At 46.1% G+C, this 27,868-nt stretch overlaps 1 protein-coding gene across 1 annotated transcript in view; it reads left to right on the top strand.

The window, feature by feature from the left end:
* The window catches only part of ptprn2 (protein tyrosine phosphatase receptor type N2), a 947,277-nt gene that overhangs the window by 893,098 nt on the left and 26,311 nt on the right, over nt 1–27,868 (top strand). The window contains exons 17-21 of the mRNA XM_078232550.1: nt 9,424–9,501; nt 19,250–19,369; nt 22,804–22,970; nt 23,976–24,029; nt 24,252–24,316. Of these exons, the coding sequence (XP_078088676.1) occupies nt 9,424–9,501; nt 19,250–19,369; nt 22,804–22,970; nt 23,976–24,029; nt 24,252–24,316 (484 nt within the window). The remainder of the gene's footprint in view (nt 1–9,423; nt 9,502–19,249; nt 19,370–22,803; nt 22,971–23,975; nt 24,030–24,251; nt 24,317–27,868) is intronic.

Below are 27,868 nucleotides of genomic sequence, written 5' to 3'. Positions count from 1 at the left end.
CCACTGGTGACCGACCTCCATGCTGAAAAAGACCCATCTACAACCACTCTTTGCCTTCTGTGGGCAAGCCAGTTCTGAATCCACAAGGCAATGTCCCCTTGTATCCCATGCCCCTTCACTTTCTCAATAAGCCTTGCATGGGGCACCTTATCAAATGCCTTGCTGAAATCCATATAAACTACATCTACCGCTCTTCCCTCATCAATGTGTCTAGTTACATCTTCAAAAAATTCAGTTAGGCTCGTAAGGCACGATCTGCCTTGGACAAAGCTGTGCTGGCTATTTCTGATCATACTATTCCTCTCCAGATGTTCATAAATCCTGCCTCTCAGGATTTCCTCCATCAACTTACATAAACTTCTCCATCAACCACTGAGGTTAGACTCACTGGTCTATAATTTCCCGGGCTATCTCTTCTCCCTTTCTTGAATAATGGAACCACATCCGCAATCCTCCAACTCTCTGGAACCTCTCCCGTCTCCATTGATGACGCAAAGATCATCGCCAGAGGCTCAGCAATCTCTTCACTCGCCTTCCACAGTAACCTGGGGTACATCCCATCCAGTCCCGGCGATTTATCTAACTTGATGCTTTTCAAAAGCTCCAACACACCCTCTTTCCTAATGTCCACATGCTCAATCTTCTCAGTCCACTGCAAGTCTGCACTGCAACTACCAAGATCCTTTCCACTGTGAATACTGAAGTCAAGTATTCATTGAGTACCTCTGCTATTTCTACCGGTTCTATACAGACTTTCCCACCGTCACATTTGATAGATCCTACTCCTTCGCATCTTATCTTCTTGCTCTTAACATACTTGTAGAATTCTAGGAACCAAACAAAAAGGAAAGGCGAGAATTATTACAAGAATGCTCCATCCAAAGTAAAGGGGTGGCATGGTGGCACAGTTGTTAGCACTGCTGCCTCACAGAAACATAGAAACATAGAAACCCTACAGTGCAGAAACAGGCCATTCGGCCCATCAAGTTTGCACCGACCACAATCCCACCCAGGCCCTACTCCCATATCCCTACACATATTACCCGCTAATCCCTCTAACCTACGCATCTCAGGACACTAAGGGGCAATTTTAGCATGGCCAATCAACCTAACCCGCACATCTTTGGAATGTGGGAGGAAACCGGAGCACCCGGAGGAAACCCACGCAGACACTGTCTGTGTGGAGTTTGCACATTTTTCCTGTGTCTGTGTGGGTTTCCTCCGGGTGCTCCGGTTTCTTCCGACAGTCCGAAAGATGTGCTGGTTAGGTTGATTGGCCATGCTAAATTCAGTGTCCCCAAACAGGCGCAGGAGTGTGGCGATTAGGGGATTTTCACAGTAACTTCATTGCAGTGTTAATGTAAGCCTACTTGTGACATTAATAAATAAACCTTTTACCTTTTAATATCTATAATTAAAAAAGCTTTACTCTATTATTTTTTGTTTCCGGTACAGGGATGGATTTTCAGTATGATGTATTTGTCATTAACTAGCTTTATTGTTCAGTCACCAGCCAGGACCCTTTTGAAATAAATCACTCTGAGGAAATAGGTGAGTTGGCAAGATCTCAGTCTGAGAACAGCATGGAAATTCTCTCCAGTGCAGACCCTCCACTCTGCAGTCTCAGATTTGCCGGTAAAATCAATATGAAACTTTACAGCAATTGTTCTGCCATCAGGAACGCTACGGAAATATCTCAATTGAAAGCTGAAAGAATTACATTTTCCTCCATTTACTAACATTAAAGTTGCAACATTAAGGTCTTGCATTCACATTTTTTTTTAAGAATGGTTTTATTGAATGTTTTCCATTTCACCCAAAACACAATAAATCGCAAGAATCGAGTACATTACAGAGTGACCATTATTCCACATAAATATACAGACCAGCAAGTATTCACACAAACGGTTCCAATTATCAAGCATTGCAATCGTTGTAGTCTGTGTCTCCTCTTGTAGGGATAAATTTAATTTGATTTGATTTATTATTGTCACATGTATTAACTTACAGTGAAAAGTGTTGTTTCTTGCGTGCTATACAGATAAAACATACCGTTCATAGAGGAGGAAACGAGAGAGTGCAGAATGTAGTGTTACAGTCATAGCTAGATAAAAAAGAATACCAGAAAGAGTGCAGGATCTTTATAATAGTTAGCACTGCTGCTTCACAGTGCCAGGGACCCGGGTTCGATTCCCGGCTTGGGTCACTGTGCGGAGTCTGCACGTTCTCCCCATGTCTGCGTGGGTTTCCTCCGGGTGCTCCGGTTTCCTCCCACAGTCCAAAAGACATGCTGGTTAAGTGGATTGGCCATGCTAAATTCTCCCTCAGTGTACCCGAACAGGTGCCAGAGTGTGGCGACCAGGGGACACAATGCTGGAAGAGGACAGTGACCCGAGGCCGGAATTGAACCTTGGCCAAATGTTTCTGGCTTCTGCTCACCATATCCACCTTATCGCAGGAGCTAATGCAAGCTCAACTGTACTCCTGAGCACTCTTTCATCACCACCCACCCACCTCCCCAGTACCTTTATCGCCACTTTCCAAACTTTATTGCAACGTTAATGTAAGTCTACTTGTGATACTAATAAATAAATAACCTCAGGATAACAGGATAAAATCACAAGTGCATGGCCCCATGGTGCATGTCCTCCTCCGCAGGATAACAAGGACAGAGCTGCACAATATACAGGATCCCTTATGCATCCAACCAGGGCCTAATTCATCATCCCAGGATCTCCATGCAATGAAAGGATAATCCGGACGATGGGGAACACCAGAATACTGGCATCGGTACAAGACGTGGCATAGCAGTGTACACTCTCATATACGGGAACCAGTAACCAGGGATTCCTACACCTTGCCTAGGCTCGCAACATAACAAACCTTCCCTCCTCTCCAAAATATCAGAGGCACCGATCAGGCTCCCCATCACTGGAAAACCTAAACCATTTTCCACCAAGGAAAATCCTACTGATAAGGAGAAGAATCATCAAGACACCCGTCCACAGGGGAGATGTAGGACTTTTCTCCTCCCGACAAGAGAAGGGAAACCCTCTCGGATTAACTATATCAAATCAGAGTCTGTATCAGCACCCCACGCACCCGGACAAAGGAAAGCCAAAGGAGAGAGGGGCATCAGGATTAGCCAATGGACGCCAGACATGGTCTTTCAGCATAGACTTTCGCAGGCAGGATACCAGGAACAGAACAACATAATCCTCTAAAGAAACAGGACTCTTCCCCGCTCCCCCCCCCCCCCCCCCCCCCCCCGCAACGCCTCAGGGGAGCCCAAATCTCATGAAGGTGGACAGACTGGAAGTCTCCATCTGAGACCACTTGAAGGAAGTGACCTATTCCTCGTCTACTCCCTGGTGGATGGATAGCATCAAAAAGAACAAATAGACAATGTTGATTTTCGGAGTATAACAGGTGACAAATGCCTCTGTATTCCGATATTATATACCCTTGACAGGATAAAAGACAGTGGGCAGAATTCTCCCAAAAGATTTCTAAGGGTGGGATTCTCCGACCTCGTCCGATCCCGCCCTGCTGCAAGTGAGAACAGAGAATTTGGCATTCCAGACAAAACTCCATTCAGCTTCACCGGCCGTGAGAGAGAACAAAGGTTTTCGGCAAGCTTATTTTTTGATTTGATTGGATTTGTTTTGATTTATTATTGTCACATGTATTGGTATACAGTGAAAAATATTGTTTCTTGCGTGCCATACAGACAAAGCATACCGTTCATAGAGAAGGAAACGAGAGATTGCAGAATGTAGTGTTACAATCAGTGCTAGGGTGTAGAGAAAGATCAACTTAATACAAGGTAAGTCCATTCAAAAGTCTGACAGCAGCAGGGAAGAAGCTGTTCTTGAGTTGATTGGTACGTGACCTCAGACTTTTGCATCTTTTTCCCAACGGAAGAAGGTGGAAGAGGAAATGTATTGCGTACAGTTCTGGTCGCCGTATTATAGGAAAGATGTGGAAGTGTTGGAAAGGGCGCAGAGGAGATTTACCAGGATGTTGCCTGGTATGGTGGGAAAATCGTATGAGGAAAGGCTGAGGGGCTTGAGGTTGTTTTCGTTAGAGAGAAGAAGGTTAAGAGGTGACTTAATAGAGGCATACAAGATGATCAGAGGATTAGATAGGGTGGATAGTGAGAGCCTTTTTCCTCGGATGGTGTTGGCTAGCACGAGGGGACATAGCTTTAAATTGAGGGGTGAGAGATATAGGACAGATGTTAGAGGTAGGTTCTTTACTCAGAGAGTAGTAAGGGCGTGGAATGCCCTGCCTGTAGCAGTGGTGGACTCGTCAACGTTGAGAGCGTTCAAGTGGTTACTGGATAAACATATGGATGATATTGGAATAGTGTAGATTAGAGGGGCTTTAGATTGGTACCACTGGTCAGCGCAACATCGAGGGCTGAAGGGCCTGTACTGCGCTGTAATGTTCTATGTTCTATGTCCGGGGTGCGTGGGGCCCTTAATTATGCTGGCTGCTTTTCCGAGGCAGTGGAAAGTGTAGAGAGTGTCAATGGATGGGAGGCTGGTTTGCGTAATGGATTGGGCTACATTCACGACCTTTTGTAGTTCCTTGCGGTCTTGGGCAGAGCAGGAGCCATACCAAGCTGTGATACAACCAGAAAGAATGCTTCCTTTGATGCATCTGTAAAAGTTGGTGAGAGTCGTAGCTGACATGCCAAATTTCCTTAGTCTTCTGAGGAAGTAGAGGCGTTGGTGGGCTTTCTTGACTATAGTTTGAATGGTATTAACTATTTATTTCTTATTTCTTAATTATTTCTTACTTATTTCTTAACTATTGTTTCAATGGTAACTTAATCTGGCATGAACCAGATTATGTTAGCACTCGGGGGTGGGGAGATTCCCAAAGGGGGCTCTCCCCTGTGCTGAAAGCAATAGGGCCCCTCCCCTGGGATTCTCCAGCCCCACATAATCTGTGCATGAGTGCGTGAGGCTGGAAAACCGCCCCCTATTACACAAAATCAGGAATATAATTACAAGGGAACAAGATTAACGATGAACTGCAGGATAATATAACCATCCACGGTGCTTGAAACGGCTAAAGTCATGACAGGGAAGTCGAACAACATGCAGGATCCATCCAGAGTTTCACTGAAGACTTTCCACCTCCACCATGTCATCATCCCGAAGCCCCGGTGAGGAAAAACCCAGGCCCTGACGGATGGCAAGGACCCGACACATCAGGCCACCTCTAACCTTTCTTGATGAACACCAAGGACAAGACGATGTAAGGCCAGTGGTCAGAGCCTTCGACCGACCCCCCAAGCCTCGAAAACCGGAGGATGCAATGTGCCTCATTGAATTTGAAACGCCCAGCCCTCAAATCGAGATTGTGAAAGCATGGCAACCAATTCTCAAATTCAGCGGGGAATTCATCCCCAGCACATCTTCGGGAATACTCCTTCTCCGGCCCCATCTCCCGAAACCAAACTGGATGTTCAACATGCCATGCAGCAGGATTTCCAAGAACTGAAGGTGAGTCTTCATCAATGAAACTGCCCTCCCGACTGACAGAATTCTCTTCTTCGCTTCGTCCATTCTCTTTAGGACATGGAATCATAGAATCCCTACAATGCAGAAGGAGGCCATTTGGCCCATCGAGTCTGCACCAACCACAATCCCACCCAGGCCCTATTCTCCTAACCCCACATATTTACCCTGTTAATCCCCCTGACACTAGGGTCAATTTATGATGGCCAGTCAACCTAACCTGAACATCTTTGTACTGTGGGAGGAAACCAGAGCCCCCGGAGGAAACCTATGCAGAAACAGGGAGAATGTGCAAACTACACACAGACAGTGACCCGAGGGCGGAATTGAACATGGGTCCCTGGTGCTGTGAGGCAGCAGTGCTAACCACTGTGTGCCACCGTGCCAACCTCTCGAAGTTCTTGCAGTTCATCAGTATCGGCACCAAAAATCTCTGCCAGGGAGCAGAGACTGTCATCCACAACTTCACTCATAACAGTGGCCATCATCTCAACACCAACAGCATCACCAAAGCATTAGCCCGCTCATCGGCAAAACTGCCACTGCGAACTGGGCCCTACTCTGACCACCTCAATCAAGGTAAGAAGTTTAACAACACCAGGTTAAAGTCCAACAGGTTTATTTGGTAGCAAAAGCCACACAAGCTTTCGGAGCCCCAAGCCCCTTCTTCAGGTGAAGAAGGGGCTTGGGGCTCCGAAAGCTTGTGTGGCTTTTGCTACCAAATAAACCTGTTGGACTTTAACCTGGTGTTGTTAAACTTCTTACTGTGTTTACCCCAGTCCAACGCCGGCATCTCCACATCACCTCAATCAAACCAGGATCTTCCTGACTTAACTCGGCTCCCCTGCACCAAAATTCAGCCAGGATTTTCCAGGAACATAGCGCAGGTTATATACATCAGGATCGGGTAATTATGGGCTGTGCATCAGGATAAAAAATGAATTAAAAGTTCCTGTGATTCTATGAAAAGATGTGTAGCACCAGAGCTCGAGAAAATGTTGTCACTCCCGCATCTACATCATGTGACCCCCTCATTCACATCTTAAACACACATCATAATTGCCAAAATCAATAGGTTTTTAAATGTAAATGTTGATGCATTGAGTTTCACATGGAGAAAGAGCACCATCTTTCACTGTTATTGACTAGTGTCCATTAAATTGCCATTTAAGGTGAGAGGCTGATCGTGTTGGTGGAAGAAATACAATTCCATTACTCACTTTTAAGGCATGTTTTTAAATTTTTTGATTTTGATTTGATTTATTATTCTCACATGCGTTGGTATACAGTGAGAAGTATTGTTTCTTGCCCGCTATACAGACAATGCATACCATATACATAGAGTACATAGGGGAAAGGAAAGGAGAGGGCGCAGAATGTAGTGTTACAGTCATAGCTAGGGTGCAGAGAAAAATCAACTTAATATAGGGTGGGTCCATTCAAAGGTCTGACGGCAGCAGGGAAGAAGCTGCTCTTGAGTCGGTTGGTACGTGACCTCAGACTTTTGTTTCTTTTTCCCGATGGAAGAAGGTAGAAGAGAGAATGTCCGGGGTGTGTGGGGTACTTGATTATGCTGGCTGCTTTTCCAAGGCAGAGGGAAGTGTAGAAGGAGTCAATGGGTGGGAGGCTGGTTTGCGTGATGGACTGGGCTACGTTCACAACCCTTTGTAATTTCTTGCAGTTTCGGTTGGAGCAGGAGCCATACCAAGCTGTGATACATCCAGTAAGGATGCTTTCTATAGTACATCTATAAAAATCGGTGAGAGTCATAGCGAAATGCCGATTTCCTTAGCCTCCTGAGAAAGTAGAGGTGTTGGTAATTTGATATCGGTGGGTGACGTTAGTATTTACGAGTTATGAACATTCCAATATTCACATGTTGTGTCAAAGTATTGTTATAGTACTATACAAGAGATGTCTCAGACCCTCAATTTAACAATGGGCATAGCTTTAAAAGTACTTTAGAAGTGTTCTACTTCGTGTTTCAAAAGACTTTGGATATCTGCTGCAGCTTAGTCCTATATTGGTGGCATCAAAAAATAATCCAAGTAGGTCTCCCTCCAGTTTCCAAAAGTACAAGTAGGCACGGTGTCACAGTGGTTAGCACTGCTGCCTCACAGCGCCAGGGACCTGGGTTCGATTCCCAGCTTGGGTCACTGTGTGGAATCTACACGTTCTCCCTGTGCCTGCGTGCGTTTGCTCCAGTTTCCTCCCACTATCCAAAAGACGTGCTGGTTAGGTGTATTGGCCATATTAAATTTTCCCTCAATGAACCCGAACAGGCGCCGGAGTGTGAGGACTAGGGGAATTTCACAGTAACTTCATTGCAGTGTTAATGTAAGCCTACTTGTGACACTAATAAATAAACTTTACAATTGCTCTACATCCCCATGGTTTGATCACTCCCATTCTGAAAAACATACAAAAGGACCAGCAATGTAAACAATTGATGGCTTGGTTATTGGAAGTAAAGATTTGCGTGGGCTGGGGAGTCCAAGATCGTGCCCCTGTTCCACAAGGAAAGATTTGACTATGAATATTTTTGCCTCTATGTCTGGATGGCTTCTGCTAACATCTCAAGGATCCAAATCACACAAAATTCGGGATTCATAATACACAATACACACATGGAAATGACATGGGAAGGGGGGGGGGAGCTTCAACTTGTACCAGAGTATTTTACGATGTGAATACATATGTGTTATATTACTTTTTTAATAAACTGTTGCAATATTAAGCAACAGGAAACATTGCTCACATCAACGCTGGTGAATTTGACCTACCCTGCACACATGGGTATTCATATTAATGCATCCAGACAACAACTCTGGAAGACCATCTTGTCGTAATGCGCCTCTAGTTGTGTCATGGTCCAGTGATTGATAAATAATCCTATCCATAACACTGAAAAGAATCCCAACTCAGCACTCCAATACTGCTGCAGATTTCTTTGAATCTTGCATCCCTTAGGAGCACATTAAAACTACTTTTCCCATGTGCCTTGGTTGTTAAATATGCATCCAATTTAATTTTCTGACCTGTACTTCTCTTTCACTGCTGATTACGGAACCCTGTTGCCCTTAGAATTTTTTGTTTTGCTTACAATGAGTGAAAAAAAAAGGAGTTGTCATGTGGTTTGAAAATTTGACAGAGCACATGTATGAATAGGGAAATGTTGTTAGAACCAACTAGCCTTTCTGTGTCCATCTTGGCCCCATGGGCTGACGATCACCTTGGAATTGAAAAGGTTTTACTTTAAGACCCATCCATAAGATGTTCTTATGACCCTCTCCCAAGATTTGAGCACTAAATCTAAACTGGACGCTTCGGTGCAGCTCTGAGGGAGCACTGCACTGTCAGGGCTGCCGTCCTTCAGAGGAGAGATGTAACCAAGGTCCCATCTGCCCTCTCGGATGGGTGTAAACCATCTCATCAGCATTCCTTAGAAAAGCTGGGAAGCTCTACCGAGTGCCCTGTTCAATACTTACCCCTCAACCAACACCGACAAGCACATCCTCTGGCCATTCCATTATCCCATTGCTGCGCAACACCTGACTTCTGTGTTTGCTATGTTACAACAGCGGCTCCATTTAAAAGCACTTCATTGGTTGCATGGTGCCTGGGGACATCCTGAAAGGTGTTATGTAAATGGAGGCCTTTTTTTTTCTTTTATTGCACACGTCTTTAATTTCTTCTTCCTAACTTCTTAATTTTTAACCTTGTTTTGTGGAGTTGAACCCAACACCCACAACAGTGACTTGTGAACATGACTGTGGACTGCAGGAATGAATGTGCTGAACTGCAATGGATTGTATTGTGATGATGAATCACACGGTTAGCAAGTACTTAAACCTCCAGGATAACCCTGTACCTCTCATTTCACTCCATCTAGATGGATCATGACCCCAGGAACCCTGCATATATTGCGGCTCAAGGCCCACTTCCTGCCACAGTTGCGGATTTCTGGCAGGTAAGAGATCTGACCGAACATTATTTATATTTCACAGGCTAGAAATTTGGAAGAGCTGGAGGAAAGGGAACTTGTTAAAATACTGCAATAGTAGGGGCCTGTTTGAGCCTCTCGGCTGCTGTAGAGTAAAGGAGACACGAGTTCTGCTTCTTCATAAAATACCTTTATTTCTTTAATCCCAACTCCACACACAATTCTCCACCAACAAATAGTGCCACCTGTGGTCCTTTGTATTTCAGTGACTGCTATTGAATAATTGACATCAAATTAAGGCTTAATTGGAAGGTCTGTTAACCCATTGCTAACAATGACCTCCAAGACATGGATGGGGAATCATTGATTGAATATGTTGAATCCGAACTCTCTGGGGATTGGTAATTAACTCACCAGGTGGAGCTCGTATACCGAGCCCTGTAAAAAGCAGGCCCCTGAGTGGGTCCATTATTGTATTGTCCTGGCTGGGACCTGTTTGTGTTCACCACAGGCTTGTGGTTTCACTTTATTTTGTGCAATAAAGCACTGTTCCTTCACAGCTGATACCTGGATTTATTATAGGACTGAGTTTTATCTGAAAGTTTGTATTGGTTATAATTTCATTTATGATCATTGAACGCCCTTCGTCTGCCATTTGATTTGAAGCTAAATCACAAAGCATTTTGTGAATGTTTTGCTAAACACTTAGATCTCTCCTGCTGTAGAACTGCTCGCTTCATAAGAAACTCAAGCACCAGTAAGTAAACTCTCACAACAGAACTCACCCTAGATAAGCTGTGCTTTGTTCAACATAGAATCATAGAAACCCTACAATGCAGAAGGAGGCCATTCGGCCCATCGAGTCTGCACCGACCACAATCCCACCCAGGCCCTACCCCCATATCCCTACATATTTACCCGCTAATCCCTCTAACCTACGTATCCCAGGACACTAAGGGGCAATTTTTAGCATAGCCAATCAACCTAACCCGCACATCTTTGGACTGTGGGAGGAAACCGGAGTACCCGGAGGAAACCCACGCAGACACGAGGAGAATGTGCAAACTCCACACAGACAGTGACCCAAGCCGGGAATCGAACCCAGGTCCCTGGAGCTGTGAAGCAGCAGTGCTAACCACTGTGCTACTGTGCCGCCCTGCAATGCTGGAATGTGGAAATCGTCAGACAAATAATATTTGAGCTCTTAGTGCTAGTAAAGTATGAACCGTACATACACAATGGGCTGAATGGCCTCCATTGGTGCAAAAGTAGCTGTGGTCCGATTGTGTGAGAAAGCAGAGAGTAAAGAAGAACTTGCATTTTGAGATTGCGGCTGGGATTCTCCGACCCCGCTGCAGCGAACGGAGATTTGGCTGAGCGCCACGTTCTCCATTCCCGCTGGCAGCGAGGCGTGCAGGACCGGAGAATTCCAGCCTGTGTTGTGACGTAAGGAAATGGCTTCATCTGGAACACACAAAAAGAGTTTGAAGGGTTCACTATTTCTTTTATTACTCGCAGCACAGCAGATGGAAGGTGGCTGATTAATCTTTTCGATACATGAAATATCCTGTTCACCTTTACTGGGCAATGTCAAAAAATAGTAGTTGTTGTGACTTACTGAGTATCCTGTTACTCATTTCTCCTGGTAGGTAGGAATATATTTAGTGCTTAGAAACATAGAAAACTACAGCACAAAACAGGCCCTTCGGTCCCACAAGTTGTGACGAACATATCCCCACCTTTTAGGCCTACCTATAACCCTCCATCCTATTAAGTCCCATGTACTCATCCAGGAGTCTCTTAAAAGACTCTATTGAGTTTGCCTCCACCACCACTGACGGCAGCCGATTCCACTCGCCCACCACCCTCTGTGTGAAAAACTTCCCCCTAACATTTCCCCTGTACCTACCCCCCAGCACCTTAAACCTGTGTCCTCTCGTAGCAGCCATTTCCACCCTGGGAAAAAGCCTCTGAGAGTCCACCCGATCTATGCCTCTCAACACCTTATATACCTCTATTAGGTCTCCTCTCATCCTACGTCTCTCCAAGGAGAAAAGATCAAGCTCCCTCAGCCTATCCTCATAAGGCATGCCACTCAATCCAGGCAACATCCTTGTAAATCTCCTCTGCACCCTTTCAATCTTTTCCACATCCTTCCTGTAATGAGGCAACCAGAACTGAGCACAGTACTCCAAGTGGGGTCTGACGAGGATCTTATATAGCTGCATCATTATCCCCGGACTCCTAAACTCAATCCCTCGATTGATAAAGGCCAGCACACCATACGCCTTCTTAACCACCTCCTCCACCTGCGGGGCCGATTTTAGAGTCCTATGGACCCGGACCCCAAGGTCCTTCTGATCCTCTACTGTGCTAAGAGTCTTTCCCTTTATATTGTACTCCTTCATCCCATTCGACCTGCCAAAATGGACCACTACGCATTTATCTGGGTTGAAGTCCATCTGCCACTTCTCCGCCCAGTCTTGCATCCTATCTATGTCCCTCTGTAACTTCTGACATCTCTCCAGACTATCCACAACCCCACCAACCTTCGTGTCGTCGGCAAACTTACCAACCCAAGGTAGGGTTCTGAAAACTGTGGAGGAACAGAGAGATCTTGGGGTCCATATCCACAGATCTCTAAAGGTTGCCAATCAAGTGGATAGAGCTGTGAAGAAGGCCTATAGTGTGTAAGCTTTTATTAACAGGGGGTTGGAGTTTAAGAGCCGTGGGGTTATGCTGCAACTGTACAGGACCTTGGTGAGACCACATTTGGAATATTGTGTGCAGTTCTGGTCACCTCACTATAAGAAGGATGTGGAAGCGCTGGAAAGAGTGCAGAGGAGATTTACCAGGATGCTGCCTGGTTTGGAGGGTAGGTCTTATGAGGAAAGGTTGAGGGAGCTAGGGCTTTTCTCTCTGGAGCGGAGGAGGCTGAGGGGAGACTTAATAGAGGTTTATAAAATGATGAAGGGGATAGATAGAGTGAACGTTCAAAGACTATTTCCTCGGGTGGATGGAGCATTACAAGGGGGCATAACTATAGCGTTCGTGGTGGGAGATATAGGAAGGATATCAGAGGTAGGTTCTTTACGCAGAGAGTGGTTGGGGTGTGGAATGGACTGCCTGCAGTGATAGTGGAGTCAGACACTTGAGGAACATTTAAGCGGTTATTGGATAGGCACATGGAGCACACCAGGATGATATGGAGTGGGATAGCTTGATCTTGGTTTCAGATAAAGCTCGGCACAACATCGTGGGCCGAAGGGCCTGTTCTGTGCTGTACTGTTCTATGTTCTATGTTCTAACCCATCCCTCCACTTCCTCATCCAGGTCATTTATGAAAATGACAAACAGCAATGGTCCCAGAACAGATCCCTGGGGCACACCACTGGTGACCGACCTCCAATTAGAAAAAGACCCGTCTATACACACTCTCTGCCTCCTTTGGGCAAGCCAGTTCTGGATCCACAGGGCAGCAGCCCCTTGGATCCCATGCCCTCTCACTTTTTCTAGAAGCCTTGCATGGGGGACCTTATCGAACGCCTTGCTAAAATCCATATGAACCACATCTACCGCTTTCCCTTTGTCAGTGTGTTTAGTCACATTTTCGAAGAACTCCACCAGGCTCGTAAGGCACGATCTGCCTTTGACAAAGCCATGCTGAGTATTCTTGAGCATACTAAACCTCTCTAAATGCTCATAAATCTTGTCCCTCAGGATCTTCTCCATCAGCTTGCCAACCACTGAGGTTAGACTCACCGGTCGGTAATTTCCTGGGCTATCCCTATTCCCCTTCTTGAAAATAGGAACCACATCCGCAATCCTCCAATCCTCCGGCACCTCTCCCGTCTCCATCGACGACGCAAAGATCATCGCCAGAGGCTCTGCAATCTCTTCCCTCGCCTCCCACAGTAACCTGGGGTACATCCCATCCGGACCTGGCGACTTATCTATCTTGATGCCATTCAAAGATTCCAGCACAACCTCTTCGTTAAAGTCCACATACTCAATCTTTTCAGTCCACCGCAGCCCACAGTACATCCACCCATGTCCTTCTCCTCTGTGAAAACCGAGGCTTCTTGCTGGATGTTTCAAATACTGAGTGGTTGCAGGACATTGGAACATTAATACACTGGAGGAGGAATATAGGTCACTCAGCTCCGCAATCCTGCTCCACCATTCAATATGATCATGACTGATCTTGATCTTGATCTCAATGCCAAACTCCTGCTCGCCCCCCATGCTCCATGACACCTCCAAGGACACCAAAGGAGTCATGCCTACTGATGGAGCTGTGAGAATCAGTTTATGCAACTCATTGAATACAGTTGGGCTGGGTTGACTGAGCAAAGCAGCACTCTGCGCTCACCATGAATTCCACCATTCTTACCACAAGTAGTTTGTGCACCCACTTCAGGGTGGCACAGTGGTTCGTACTGCTGCCTCACAGCGCCAGGTACTCTATGTCTACGCGGAGTCTGCATGTTCTTCCTGCGTCTGCTTGGGTTTCTTCCAGGTGCTTATGGTTTCCTCCTATAGTCCAAAAGATGTGTTGGTTAGGTTCCAGGGCAGCATGGTGGCACAGTGGTTAGCACTGCTGCCTCACAGCACCAAGGACCCGGGTTCGATTCCCAGCTTGGGACACTGTCTGTGCAGAGTCTGCACGTTCTCCCCGTGTCTGCATGGGTTTCCTCCAGGTGCTCCAGTTTCCTCCCACAGTCCAAAAGACCTGCTAAAGTGCATTGGCCGTGCTAAATTCTCCTTCAGTTTACCCGAAAAGGTGCCGGAGTGTGGCGACTAGGCGATTTTCACAGTAACTTCATTGCAGTGTTAATGTAAGCCTATTTGTGACTAATAAATAAACTTTAAAATTTGATTAGAATGGAATTTGTGAAATTCTCCCATTGTCCTGATGTAGTGAATGAACTGTATGAAAGGACAAATGGAGAGAGGCCGGTGATAGCAGACAGGTCCATTAAGTTCCCTCTCAGTAACAAAACAAAACACCTTGAATTCCTGAGGAATGATATGCAGTGCAATCAATTAATTATTCAACATGCCACAAATAGCAACGCTCACCTCTCAACGACTTAATCCTGCAGATGTTGGCTTACACCAACAATTTAATTAAAAAGCAAATTACTGCGGATGCTGGAACCTGAAACAAAAACGGAAAATGCTGGAAAATCTCAACAGGTCTGACAGCATCTGTGAGGGGAGAACAGAGCCAACGTTTCAAGTCTGGATGACCCTTTTGTCAGAGCTGACAACAACTTAAGTAACATCACGAACATAATTAAACATTGCAAGGTGCTTCGCAGAGGCATTTTAATGGCCAAAAGCTCAGGTCAAAGAGTTAGAGGGCGATCTTACCAAATTAAGTTTTACACAAGCGGGAAAGCAGGGGTTTCAGTTCTGTTTTTTTCTCGGAGAGGCCAAACATGAAATCTTTTGGCACTTAGTGCAAAAAATGATGCGCAATCAGATTGCTGCACACATGGGGAGGGGGCAGGGCCTATACTTACCAGAAAGCAGGTTGCTCACTGCAGAGGGTGCAATTGCGTATGCACAGAACAGAGAGATCTATCAATCACCACCCCCCCCCTCCCCAACCCCCCCCGGATATCGCCCTCACACCCCCCCACCCCTGGTCAATCGCCCCCACACCGAATTATGCACCCCCGCCCCCAGTCATTCACCCCCCCACCCCCCCCCCCCCACCCCCCCCAAGCGATAGCTCCCCCACTGGCCCGTTCGGTCACTACCCCCCAGCCTGGTCAATTGCCGCCCCAGCCAATTGTCAATTGCCGAGTGTGCATCTCCCCAACCCCCAGCTGATCGCTAGGGGCACTGCCACCCTTGCCCCCATTCACCCAGGGGGCCTCAATGGCCTCCGGTCCCACCGGCGAGGCGACTATGTCAAGTCCCTATTGATGGGAACCATATGTGATCCTCATCGGCGAGACCATTAAGGCGAGTGAGCCCGGAAGATTGGGCCTCAGGCTCACTAATAATATTTAAATCAGGATTTACATTTACGCCAGAAATCCAGGGCCAGTAAAGTCATGAGAGGCGAGAAACTGGACAAGAACCTGATTTTTCACCACTCGCGCAATAGAACATAGAACATAGAAAGCCACAGCACAAACAGGCCCTTCGGCCCACAAGTTGCGCCGATCACATCCCCACCTCTAGGCCTATCTATAGCCCTCAATCCCATTAAATCCCATGTACTCATCCAGAAGTCTCTTAAAAGACCCCAACGAGTTTGCCTCCACCACCACCGACGTCAGCCGATTCCACTCACCCACCACCCTCTGAGTGAAAAACTTACCCCTGACATCTCCTCTGTACCTACCCCCCAGCACCTTAAACCTGTGTCCTCTCGTAGCAACCATTTCAGCCCTTGGAAATAGCCTCTGAGAGTCTACCCTATCCAGACCTCTCAACATCTTGTAAACCTCTATCAGGTCACCTCTCATCCTTCGTCTCTCCAGGGAGAAGAGACCAAGCTCCCTCAACCTATCCTCATAAGGCATGCCCCCCAATCCAGGCAACATCCTTGTAAATCTCCTCTGCACCCTTTCAATGGCTTCAACATCTTTCCTGTAATGAGGTGACCAGAACTGCACGCAGTACTCCAAGTGGGGTCTAACCAGGGTCCTATAAAGCTGCAGCATTATCTCCCGACTCCTAAACTCAATCCCTCGATTAATGAAGGCCAGTACGCCGTACGCGTTCTTGACCGCATCCTCCACCTGCGAGGCCGATTTAAGAGTCCTATGGACCCGGACCCCAAGGTCCTTCTGATCCTCTACACTGCTAAGAATGGCAACTCAGCCAGTCCATCGACCGGTGTGATGTGCCGATAAAATCATCACTACCTTAGGTTTTAATAACACCTGAAGGAAGGAAAGAGAGGTCGTGGTGGAGAGCTTGAGGAAGGGAATTCCCCTGGGACCCAATAGATCTATACCTGCAGAATGCTATCAGTTCTACCAACAGCACCATCCCCTCCTCCTCACCCCACGCCCACCACTGCCCGCCTTCCAACCAAAGCAACAGGTGGCATGAACATCTTCAAAAGGTTCCCCCAAAATCCCTACCCTGAAAGAATTGATTCCTACCCCATCTCCCATTAATTTTCCCTTTTCTAGCACTCAAACCAACAGGAAAGATAATTATTTCAGTGCTCCACTCACTGCCTTTGGTACGGAACATTCTGGTCTCCCCTCCCCCCACCCTCTCCAACCCTGCCAGCTACTGAACCTGACTTCATCGCGTGGTGTCCAAAATGGCTCCCCCTTCACTGTGTAGCATCTTAACCTACTTTATGAAGAGCGATCTGGCTTCTCTACAATCTCCACATTCAACATTTCTAAGCCTTCAGCATCCCTCTCCGTCATTCGTCTCCCTGCTCTCTTCCCCTCTTCCCTTTCAGATTCCTACCTCTCTCATCCTGTTCCCATCTGCTTTTCTTATCTTCTCCCCTTGTCTCTACCTTCAATCTTTCCCTTTCTAATTCCCTCTCTGTCCTCCCCACCCTCCTCCCCCCACCATGATTGTTTTCCAATCCGCCTCCATTCCCTTCTCCGACCCCAGGGTTTCTAACACTCTGAATCCTTCTTTGTGCTGTAATGTCCTAACTATGTTAGCGGTTGTGGGTTTTGCACAAAACAAAAGCTGTGGTTTTCACATGAGATTCAAACAACCAGCTTTATTGAAAGAGACGTTCCCTGCACTGTGCAGAGTATAAACTGAAAGTTGGCAGCCTGTGCCAACACCCTAATGATATCACCATCAAATCATGTGATCAACTCTTAAAGCAACCTGCAATCCTTTTAAATATATAACAACTCTCCTTGGTTTTGACTTCCCAACATGAGAGGCTTAGCTGTTTAATAATAAATTGATAAAAAGGCCACATTCAAATCATTTATTACCTCGCATTCATGAATGTCACAGTTCAGCTGCAGTGGTCAAGCTTTACTCGGCATACTTGAGAAACAACTCTAGATACCCTTGTCTCTAAAACTTTTCAAATTGCTTTCCGCATGCACTGAGCTCTCATTTTGAACAGCACCTGGGGGCGGCACAGTGGTTAGCACTGCTGCCTCACAGTGCCAGGGACCTGTTTTCGATTCCTGGCTTGAGTCACTGTCTGTGCAGAGTCTGCATGTTCTCGACATGTCTGTGTGGGTTTCCTCCGGGTGCTCGGGTTTCCTCCCACAGTCCGAAAGACATGCTGGTTAGGAGCATTGGTCATGCTAAATTCTCCCTCAGTGTACCCGAACAGGCGCCGGAGCGTGGCGACTAACGGGATTTTCACCACAACTTCATTGCAGTGTTAATGTAAGCCTACTTGTGACATTAATAAATGATCTTTTAACCTTTAAACCTCAAACTTTCACTCTCAGGTTGTCCACTAGGTAGATGAGTGGCTCGGATTTCCATTCATTAGGTCTACAGAGGAGACAGCTGAATGATTATTTGATGGTCTCGATCATTGCATTTTTATTACTGCAATAAAAAATATATTTCTTCTCATTTTGATAATGGTTTCCCTGGGTCTTTACCAATCTAATGGGAAGTAAAATATAATGGGAATGCACATTCGACATCATTGCATAGCAACTAGAATCAGTCTTTTGTCTTAGGATTTAGTAGAAACTAATACGCACTTAAAAGAAAACTCAATCTTTAGCTACAATACATTCAAATGTCCTAATAAGCTATGTAGTTTTATATTAATTGCTACAGCTAACTTATTCTGAGACTTAGGGGAATCTCTAAGCGTGTTTCTCGGTGGTGGGAGGTGGCTTGCCGTCCGTTGGCAATGGGATCCTCTGATCCCACCACTGTCAATGGGATTCCCCATTGAAGCCGCCAGGAAACCCGCCAGGTCAGGATGCATTGCTGGCGGGACCAGGGAATCCCGCTGGCGTGAACGGCCGGAGAATTCCAGCCTTAAATTATTTGATTTGATTTATTATTGTCACATGTATTAGTATACAGTGACTAATGCAGACTATACAGACAAAGCATACCATTCATAGAGAAGGAAACAAGAGAGTGCAGAATGTCGTGTTACAGTCGTAGCTTGGGTGTAAAGAAAGATCAACTTAACGCAAGGTAGATCCATTCAAAAGTCTGATGGCAGCAGGGAAGAAGCTGTTCTTCAGTCGGTGGGTACCTGACCTCAGATTTTTATTATTGCAATAGGAAGAAACAATGGTTTCCCTGGCTTGATGTCAATAATTTGACACCGTGCAAGGTCACTGATGAAGACTCAGCAGTGAGTTCAAAGAATCTGGTCGTTTCCAGCCTAACCACTGACTTTGGAGACTGTAATGACCTCAATGAGGCCCATGAAGACCTTCTTTGAGTATGAGCTCCCCGATTGAGGTAATGATTGCCTGCCCAATCAGGGAGTCTCACCTGTATATATTGAGGAGTGTCAGGGCTACCGACACTCCAGATTCTGACTTTGTGCCTGAAGCACTCTTAGGAGTGGAATTGAGTTTGTAAATAAAGAGAATCTGCGGAAGGGACACCAGCCTCTGAAGCGTTATTTCAGAGAAAAAAGGAAATTCTATGGAAGTCGCAGCATCAATTTTCTCTGTAGGTTGACAAGTGAAATATGAACAACAATTAAGTGACTGTTCACATTTTCTTGGTGTGTATGAATTCCAATTACAACTCAGTGATAATAATACAGAGTAATTATCTCATTATACTGTGAACTACAAGCTCTTCTTGTTCTTTCCTTCAGATGGTGTGGGAGAATGGCTGTGTTGTTATCGTCATGCTGACACCCTTGACTGAAAATGGAGTCAAGCAATGTTACCACTACTGGCCGGATGAGGGTTCCAACCTGTACCACATCTATGAGGTAAAGCTATGGCTCTTACAGTGCGCTCCAATAAAGATCAATACTTCTGCTGCTATGCCAGTGATTCAAGAATGCATCATAACATATTATAAAAAGAGCTATTTATTTTGCCTGATTTTTAAAAAAAATTCATTGGATGTGGCTTTTGCCGGCTGGGCTACATTTATTGCCCATCCCCAAGGGAACAGCAATGTGGGTCTGGAGTCACATGTAGGCCAGGCAAGATAAGGATGACAGATTTCCTTCTCTGAAGGACATTAGTGTAACAGGTGAGTTGTTACAACAATTGTTTCAAGGACATTAATGTCAGATTTTTGTGGAATTCAAGTTTCACCATCTGCCATGGTGGGATTTGAACCCGGGTCCCTGGAGCGTTACCCTGGGTCTCTGCTCTAGTGACAATACCATCACTCCACTGCCTCCCTACTTACTGCACAGCTTTTCTTTTGAGCAACTTTATGAACTGCAGTCCCTTTCAAGCCATGAATTATTCATGTTGATAGCATTTATCTGTGAAGTATTATTTTAACAAGCTGGCCTGATGCCAGTCTCCTCAGAGAACCTAAGCTTCTGTGAGACCCATTTGCGTATTCCCTTTCCTTTTCTCACTTTCGAGCAACTATCTTTTCCCGTCCTCCTAATTGCTCTCACTATCTCACATTTATGACTTTGAATTAGTCTCATGAAATTAGCCAAACGTCTTGTGCACGGCCGTTACCTCAATCACAACCTCTGCTCTGATGTCCTGTCCATGGCTACCGCTGCTCACATTATATACCATATACTTAAAACATCCTCCTTGTGCCATGCACAAGCGTGATGCATATCATGTTGTAATCCACATTCCGGGCTTTCAAAGTTGTGGCATTCCTTGAAGCCATTGGCATTACGTGTTCCCATTCTTTCCTACTTGCTGCCAAGAAGCCACATCTTTGGCACAAGCTCGGAGCATTTGACTGTCAGCCAACCGCTTGTGCATTTGAATACCAGATAAGCTTGTTCTTCACATTCTGTTCCATCATATGTTGTTGACGCTCCGACCACTTTGCTCTTGGGTTGTATCCCAGTTTCGTCTGGACTGGTGCCTCCTGGTCCATACCTTTTGTGGTTACAGGAGGGTCAGATGGTTGGAGAGGGATGGGATGGGAGTGTGGGGGTAATTGGGGGGCTGGGGGGACGGGGGGGTTGGTGGAGCTCAATGTCAGACATACAGGTCCCTTTAAGACTAAACCAGGACTAGCTTTAGCGTGAATTGAGAACAGGTGATGCTTGTGGAAGCTTGTATTTAAAGAGCTGGGTTTTTCCCCATTGGGGAGGTATTTCTGGGCAGGGGGATGCAGAAGGGTAGAGTGGAAACTAGAACCAGAGGGCACAACCTCAGGCTAAAGGGACGATTCAGCCAGAGTGTGGTGAATCTGTGGAACTCTTTGCCGCAGAAGGGTGTGGAGACTAGATCATTGAGTGTGTTTAAGACAGATAGATAGATAGGTTCTTGATTAATAAGGGGATCAGGGGTTATGGGGAAAAGGCAGGAGAATGGGGATGAGAAAACTATCAGCCATGATTGAATGGCGGAGCAGACTCGATGGGCCGAGTGGCCTAATTCTGCTCCTGTGTCTTATGGTCTTATGGAAACTAGTGTTTATGCTGAACTATAATATCACAGTGAAATGGTTGTGATTCATCAGAATGTCTTCTGCTACCTAATCCGGTAAATGGATATTCACCAAATCAACAGGGGGGGAGATGCATACTGGACTGTATGGATTCAGACCCAGAGTTTAACCCCATTTTAGGTGGTCTTATGTTGGCAGGATCCCATCTACAATAGCACTGCCACTGTCAGTAGTACTCTTTATCAGAATATAAAGCACGGTGGCACAGTGGTTAACACTGCTGCCTCACAGCACCAGGGACCGGGATTGAATTCCAGGGGCTTCAGTTTCTTCCCATAGTCCAAAGATATGCAGGTTAGATTGATTGGCCGTGCTAAATTGCCCTTTAGTGTCCCAAGATGTGTAGGTTAGATGGGTTAGCAGGGTGAACACAGGGATAGAGCCTGGGTAAAATACTCTGTTGGAGAGTCGCTGCACTCGATGGGCTGAATGGCCTCCTTTTGCACGGTGGGGATTCTATGATCAAACATATTTTATGTTTACACAATTACACGAGAGACCCATATTTTCATCGCTCTTGCGAGATACTATTGGTCCCTAGTTAAAACTTAAAGCACAGGACCAGATTTCTTAGTGTTTCCCAGTTGTGGCCTTGATTTGAAGAAGTGGAAAGAAAGAAGATAAACAAGGCGCAGCAACGTAGGAAAGTTGGAGTTTCCATTTGAATGTTGGTCGTCAGTCATCAGAGTTCCATCAAAGTTGCTGTTAAGTCATAGAAGGAAACATCAGTCTCCATGAAAGCTATGTTCTTTCTGTAATTGTAAATGTGTGGCAGTTAGATCGTCACAGATCAGGTGTATTACTAAGCTGGTCAGACTTGGAGAAGATAAAGCCCACCCCAGAGAGGGGAAGCTGCAATATTGCTGGAAGCATTTCTGCTCCAGTTTACTGTGTGGTGTGGATGGAACAAGCCCTCCCTGTTCCGTTTCCCAGTTATAGATGCTGCTGGAGTTAGAGGTAGAAAGGTGGGGGAAGGCTTGTGTAGAGCACAAGCAACAGCATGAGCCAGCTGATCTGGCTGTGAAGTCTGACTCGAGCTGATTGCTGGACTCTATTATCTCGAATAAAGTCTTCTTACGAGCTTTATTTGATGTAAAGCAGATGCCACTGCAGACAGAGGAGATGTTTATACATGTAGCGGAGTCCAAATATAGAGGATATGAATAGAGGGCGGCACAGTGGTTAGCACTGCTGCCTCACAGAGTCAGGGACCCGGGTTCGATTCCCGGCTTGGGTCTGTGTGGAGTTTGCACATTCTCCCTGTGTCTGTGTGGATTTCCTCCGGGTGCTCCGGTTTCCTCCCATAGTCAAAAGATGTATGGGTTAGGTTATTTGGCCATGCTAAATTGACCTTAGTGTCAGGGGGATTAGCAGGGTAAATACATGAGGTTATGGAGATAATGCCTGAGTGGGATTGTTGTCAGCCCAGGCACCTTCTGAACTGTAGTGATTCTATGAATATAAGATAGTCACTAATAAATTCAGTGATGATTTCAAGAGCAACTTCTTTACTCAGAAAGTGGTTACGTTGTGGAACGAGCTACCAATAGAAGCAATTGAGGCAAGTAGCATTGATACATTTAATGGGCAGCTAGATAAATGCAGGAGAAAGCAATCGGTGGATATGTTGACATGGTGAGATCGTATAGGGTGGGAGGCAGCCTGTGTACCATATACCATTTGGGCCAAATGGCCTCATTTCTGTCCTGTAGGCTCTATGTAATGACTGCTGTATTTTAATTTTATTCCCAACATCAGGTTAACCTCGTCTCAGAGCACATCTGGTGTGAAGACTTCCTGGTGCGCAGTTTTTACCTCAAAAACCTCCAGACCAACGAGACACGCACCGTGACGCAGTTCCACTTCCTGAGCTGGTTTGACCAGGCTGTTCCCTCATCCACCAGGTCCCTCCTGGATTTCCGCAGGTACAGCAGCCAGTGGGGGAGCAAGATCATTTCACTGAATGCTTCGTTTAACTTCCTCTGACAAACATCTTAATTCTAGGGAGCTCTTATCCATTACCAATGCCACTAGAGAAATGTGGACCGGGATTTTCCCGGTAATCCCATGAACATTGAGTGTCAACCTGCATTGGGCTTCAAATGTTGGTTTTGGTTGCTAGTGGGTCAGTGATTGTCAAATAAGAAGTAGCAATTGAGAAGAAGCCCGGTGGACACAATGGGGCAGCATTTTCTGACTGCAGACAGATATACAGTTGATATGTCTAATTAATTTATTCCTTGTGCCCAGAGGGAACAAATTTACACTTTAAAGGAGATTGTGAGACAAAAACAGAGCAAAAAAATTAGCATCAAATGTGTGAAGTACTCTTTTAAATTTGAAATTATGCTAAATATTACCCTAGCCTGACATATTTTCTTGCTGTGTGCCACAGAATTTACTAACACGTGCTCGCTCTGTAAATGGACAAACCCTTATGTTGCCAGCTCATTAACAGTTGCCAGTGTCATTTTTGTGATGTTGCAGCTAGTAATATGAGCCCAGTTGCATAGTCACAAAAGTGATCATTGGAAACTGTGACTCTGCAGCAGGGAACAATGCGGACAAAATAAACCCTTGCCTTGGCCTCTAACCACCTTTGACTTGTGCTTGCTAATAATGGTTTGCATGATGGTTTCTCTCTTGAGGCGAATGCTGGTTGGTATCACTAATTGCTGTGTTCTTTTTTTTCCAACCCGTCACTCTGCTAAGGGTGAGGACAAAGTGCTTTTCTGTACAAAAAAAAATGTATACGTACCGAGAGGGAGAGAGAAAAATCTTAACGGGTGTAATTCGGTTGTTTGACGGTGATGAGCTTTAACGTCGCCTTGTGTTAAATATTCCAGATTGTCGGTGACAGCGTAGGCGGTCACTTATCCAGGCGGTACGGGTTTGCATGTTTGAATTGAATTTCCTCTGCTTTATTACAGAAAGGTAAACAAGTGCTACAGGGGGCGCTCATGTCCGATAATTGTTCACTGCAGGCAAGTACACTCTCTTTGTGAATTTTTTAAAATTAAAAATGGGGAGGGGGAAGCCATTTTCACAGAGAGTGCCCCCACCCCGTCCTGTGGACCTTCAGCAGTTCCCTGGTGAACAGCTGATTCCCGTATGAGTTTAAAGTAAAAGAGGTGACGGCAGCTGTCTTACGGGTCTGGATGGCACAGTGCTGATAGCGATGATTTTTCTTTTTCCAACCCTGACAGTGACGGCGCTGGAAGATGTGGGACCTATATTCTGATTGACATGGTTCTGAATAGGATGGCCAAAGGTGAGAGTCGATGGCTTTTTTTTTTGTTATTTCCTAGAGTGTGTGTGTCTGTGTGTGTGGGGTGCTGGTGGTGGTCTTGTTGCCCTGGCGACTGTAGGCACTCGCATTCAGGAGACAGCCAGAAAGCGAATGTGTTAAAAGCAGATTGTGCTCTTTGCTAAATGGCCTCTGGTTATTTGCAGTGCCATCGTGATCACAGACTCAGTACATTCCAAAATAAAGACTGCGCACTGCAGATAATGGCTGAATGTAATTAATAATAACAAAGGAAAGGTTTGACCGATAAAAGAAAAATGGCTGTGTAACAGAGAGGTCCGGGGGGGGTATTGAACGAGGGGAGTTAGTTGCGAGACAGACCATGTGACATTTAAGTACAGGATCATCATGCTGTGTCAATTATCTTTCAGCCACTTTTACCATGGCCTGTCTTGGAAGCCTTTTCAAAGTGCCAGAAATGTGGACAATGGGTTTCAAGTAGACTCTTTCCACTTGGTGATGGGCAGTTATACATATAAAAGATCTATTAACGCAGCCTTTGCCTCCAATCAGGGTGCGACACGATGTAAGTGCAAGAAAGCACAGCAGGTCAAGCAGGATCTGACCCAGAAAACCTGCATCGATGGGAGAATGGCAGCCGACCAGAGGCAAGGGGCTCTGAGAGCAGCTGCAGCAGCAAGATGAGCGCCTCTATCAGTCTGTGCTCTGTACTTCACATCAGGAGCTCAGCAAGTTTACGGCACAGTCGGGCGACACAGTGGCACAGTGGTTAGCACTGCTGCCTCACAGCGCCAGGGACCCGGGTTCAATACCGGCCTCGGGTCACTGTCTGTGTGGAGTCTGCACGTTCTCCCCGTGTCTGCGTGGGTTTCCTCCGGGTGCTCCGGTTTCCTCCCCCATTCCAACGATATGCTGGTTAGGTTAGGTAGACTGGCCATGCTAAATTGCCCCTTTAGTGTCTCAAGATGTGTAGATTGGATGGCTCAGTCATGTGAAATGTGTGGGGTTACAGGGATAGGGTGGGGGGAGAGGGCCTGGGTAAAATACTCGTGTCAGGGAATCAGTGCACACTCAATAAGCTGAATGGCCTCTTCTGCACTGTAGGAATTCTGTGAGATGTGCAGCTACAAATGCCTGCAGGTCAGTCTCCCCAAAGAGATGGACATAACTAAAATTAGTCAGTTGATAGCGCATTGCTAAAGCAGGAAGACGGGTTATGTGTCAGGTGGTCTCTTCATCAGAATCTGATGGACCTAGGAAAAGTGCACGCCTGGAACTTAACCCCCCTCATTTGACCATTTTTTTTGGTTCGGCTCCAAAAAAACAGGTCAAAGTTTTTCTTCTTGCACTCACCAGGACACTTTACAAGAATAGCAGTATAAGGAAAAACAACAATTTATATTGTATGAGAAGAGAATAATGATTGGTTGGCAAGTGGACTCTGACTGGTAGAGCTAATGCCATGGAAAATGCACCAGTTGATGGTGATTGACAGCTAACTGCCAAGCATCGGGTGTACTGCCTACATATCTGGCACTGAAACTTATATACCACATTACTGAGTGTGATAGGCAGAAGGTCTTTTTGGTTTGACTGCAGCATCCTGTTAATGGTGAATACCATTTGTGTTACTACTGCATTGTAGCAGTATGAAACAGCTAGCGTCATCTGTTGGTCAGATTTTTGAGATACCTTGCCCTTCCAAGGTAACCTGAGGGAAGGTGGGCATTTTTCAGGGCCATATGTGATGGCCTTAGTCCACACCTTGACCAATCAGGGTCAAACTGCCTGGTTTAAATTTCAAACAATGCTTGGCATTTATCTGCCCAGATACGCACATTACTCGATCGAGTCAGGTTCAGATGAAGAGCCCACCTGATGCCTAATCTGTCTTTCTCCTTTAGATGGTGAATGATTGAACCTGTCCTTCTCCTGATTCTACGATTGATTTTGCTGTAGCTTAATTGGTCTAAAATCTGATTAAGATCATACAGCCCATTGACAGGAAAGCTACCCCCAGTGGCACAGTGGTTAGCACTGCTGCCTCACAGCGCCAGGGACCCGGGTTCGATTCCCAGCTTGGATCACTGTCTGTGTGGAGTCTGCACATTCTCCCCGTATCTGCGTGGGTTTCCTCCGGGTGCTCCGGTTTCTTCCTACACTCCGAAAGATGTGCAGGTTAGGTGGATTGGCCATGCTAAATTCTCCCTCAGTGTACCTGAACAGATGCCGAAGTGTGGCGACTAGGGGATTTTCACAGTAACTTCATTGCAGTGTTAATGTAAGCCTACCTGTGACTAATAAATAAACTTTTACTTTACCCTTTGTGAAAATTGGCCCTCCGAGTGTATCTCTCAGCCAGCTACACTAAAACAGTTTAACTGCTCCTGATCACGTCGTTGTTTGTGGGATTCATGTTCCCCAACAGCAACTGCACATCATTGACTGTGAAGCACTTTGGATCACCCTGAGTGAATCAAAGGACCCGTCTCAGTTCCAACATTCACTATTTCCATGTCAGATTGAGTCTGCACCTGCACCCATCTACTGAGAAAAAACATTGACGGTGGGGGGAGCAGGTGGGGGCGCGGTGGTGAAGCCTTCAGTTGACCCGGGCTGTGCCTACTGAGAATGAGTGCATGACAAGCTAGAGCTGAGAATGGGAATATTGGCAAAAGCAGTGCAAGACAAGTCTACAAGCAACCATCGAGTTCATCTATTCTCTCCGTAGCAATGCCTAGGCAGAAGAGCGGTGGCACAGTGGTTACCACTGCTGCCTCACAGCGCCAGGGACCCGGGTTCGATTCCCAGCATGGGTCACTGTGTGGAGTTTGCATGTTCTCCCTGTGTCTGCGTGAGTTTCCTCCGGGTGCTCCGGTTTCCTCCCATTGTCCAAAGATGTGCGGGTTAGGTGGATTGGCCATGCTAAATTGCCCCTTAGTGTTAGGGGGACTAGCTAGGGTAAATGCATGGGGTTATGGGGATAGGGTCTGGGTGGAATTGTGGTTGGTGCAGACTTGATGGGCCGAATGGCCTTCTTCTGCACTGTAGGATTTTATGATTCTATGAAGAGAGAGTGCAGCATTGTTGAGGCTGTTACTACCTAAGAGCAGTAGAGAAATGTGTCCGCCATTATATATGCTTGGACACTGAGGCTGGAATTTTACCGCCTCGAACGCCCCGGAATTGGAGTGGGCAAGGCTTGCAGAACGGAAATCTTCATCGGCCTCGGGTGGGATTTTATGATATCGAGCGAGGTCGTAAATTCCTGCCCTGAGCCAGAATCTTGAGATTCTAATGCTTCTTGTGCCTGAAAATAGTTTGGAGATTGGAGTTGAGTTTATTTGGAAGTGGTACGTAGCGTATCATGCGTGTACCTGATAGTGCCACTCAATGTCAAACAGCCTTTCAAAGCATGGGGGGGCTAGTGCTTTGCACAATGCACAAGAAGCCATGTGAAACTGGGCAGAGGGAGCAAAGGGAGGTTGTTCCAAATTGGTCACCCCACCCCCGCCATTTTTGTCCTGGACCTCCTTTCCTTTCGCCTGTAGTGCT

This window comes from Mustelus asterias, chromosome 2, assembly GCF_964213995.1.
Source record: "Mustelus asterias chromosome 2, sMusAst1.hap1.1, whole genome shotgun sequence".
Classification (NCBI taxonomy): domain Eukaryota; kingdom Metazoa; phylum Chordata; class Chondrichthyes; order Carcharhiniformes; family Triakidae; genus Mustelus; species Mustelus asterias.
This window is presented reverse-complemented; position numbering and strand designations above follow the sequence as displayed.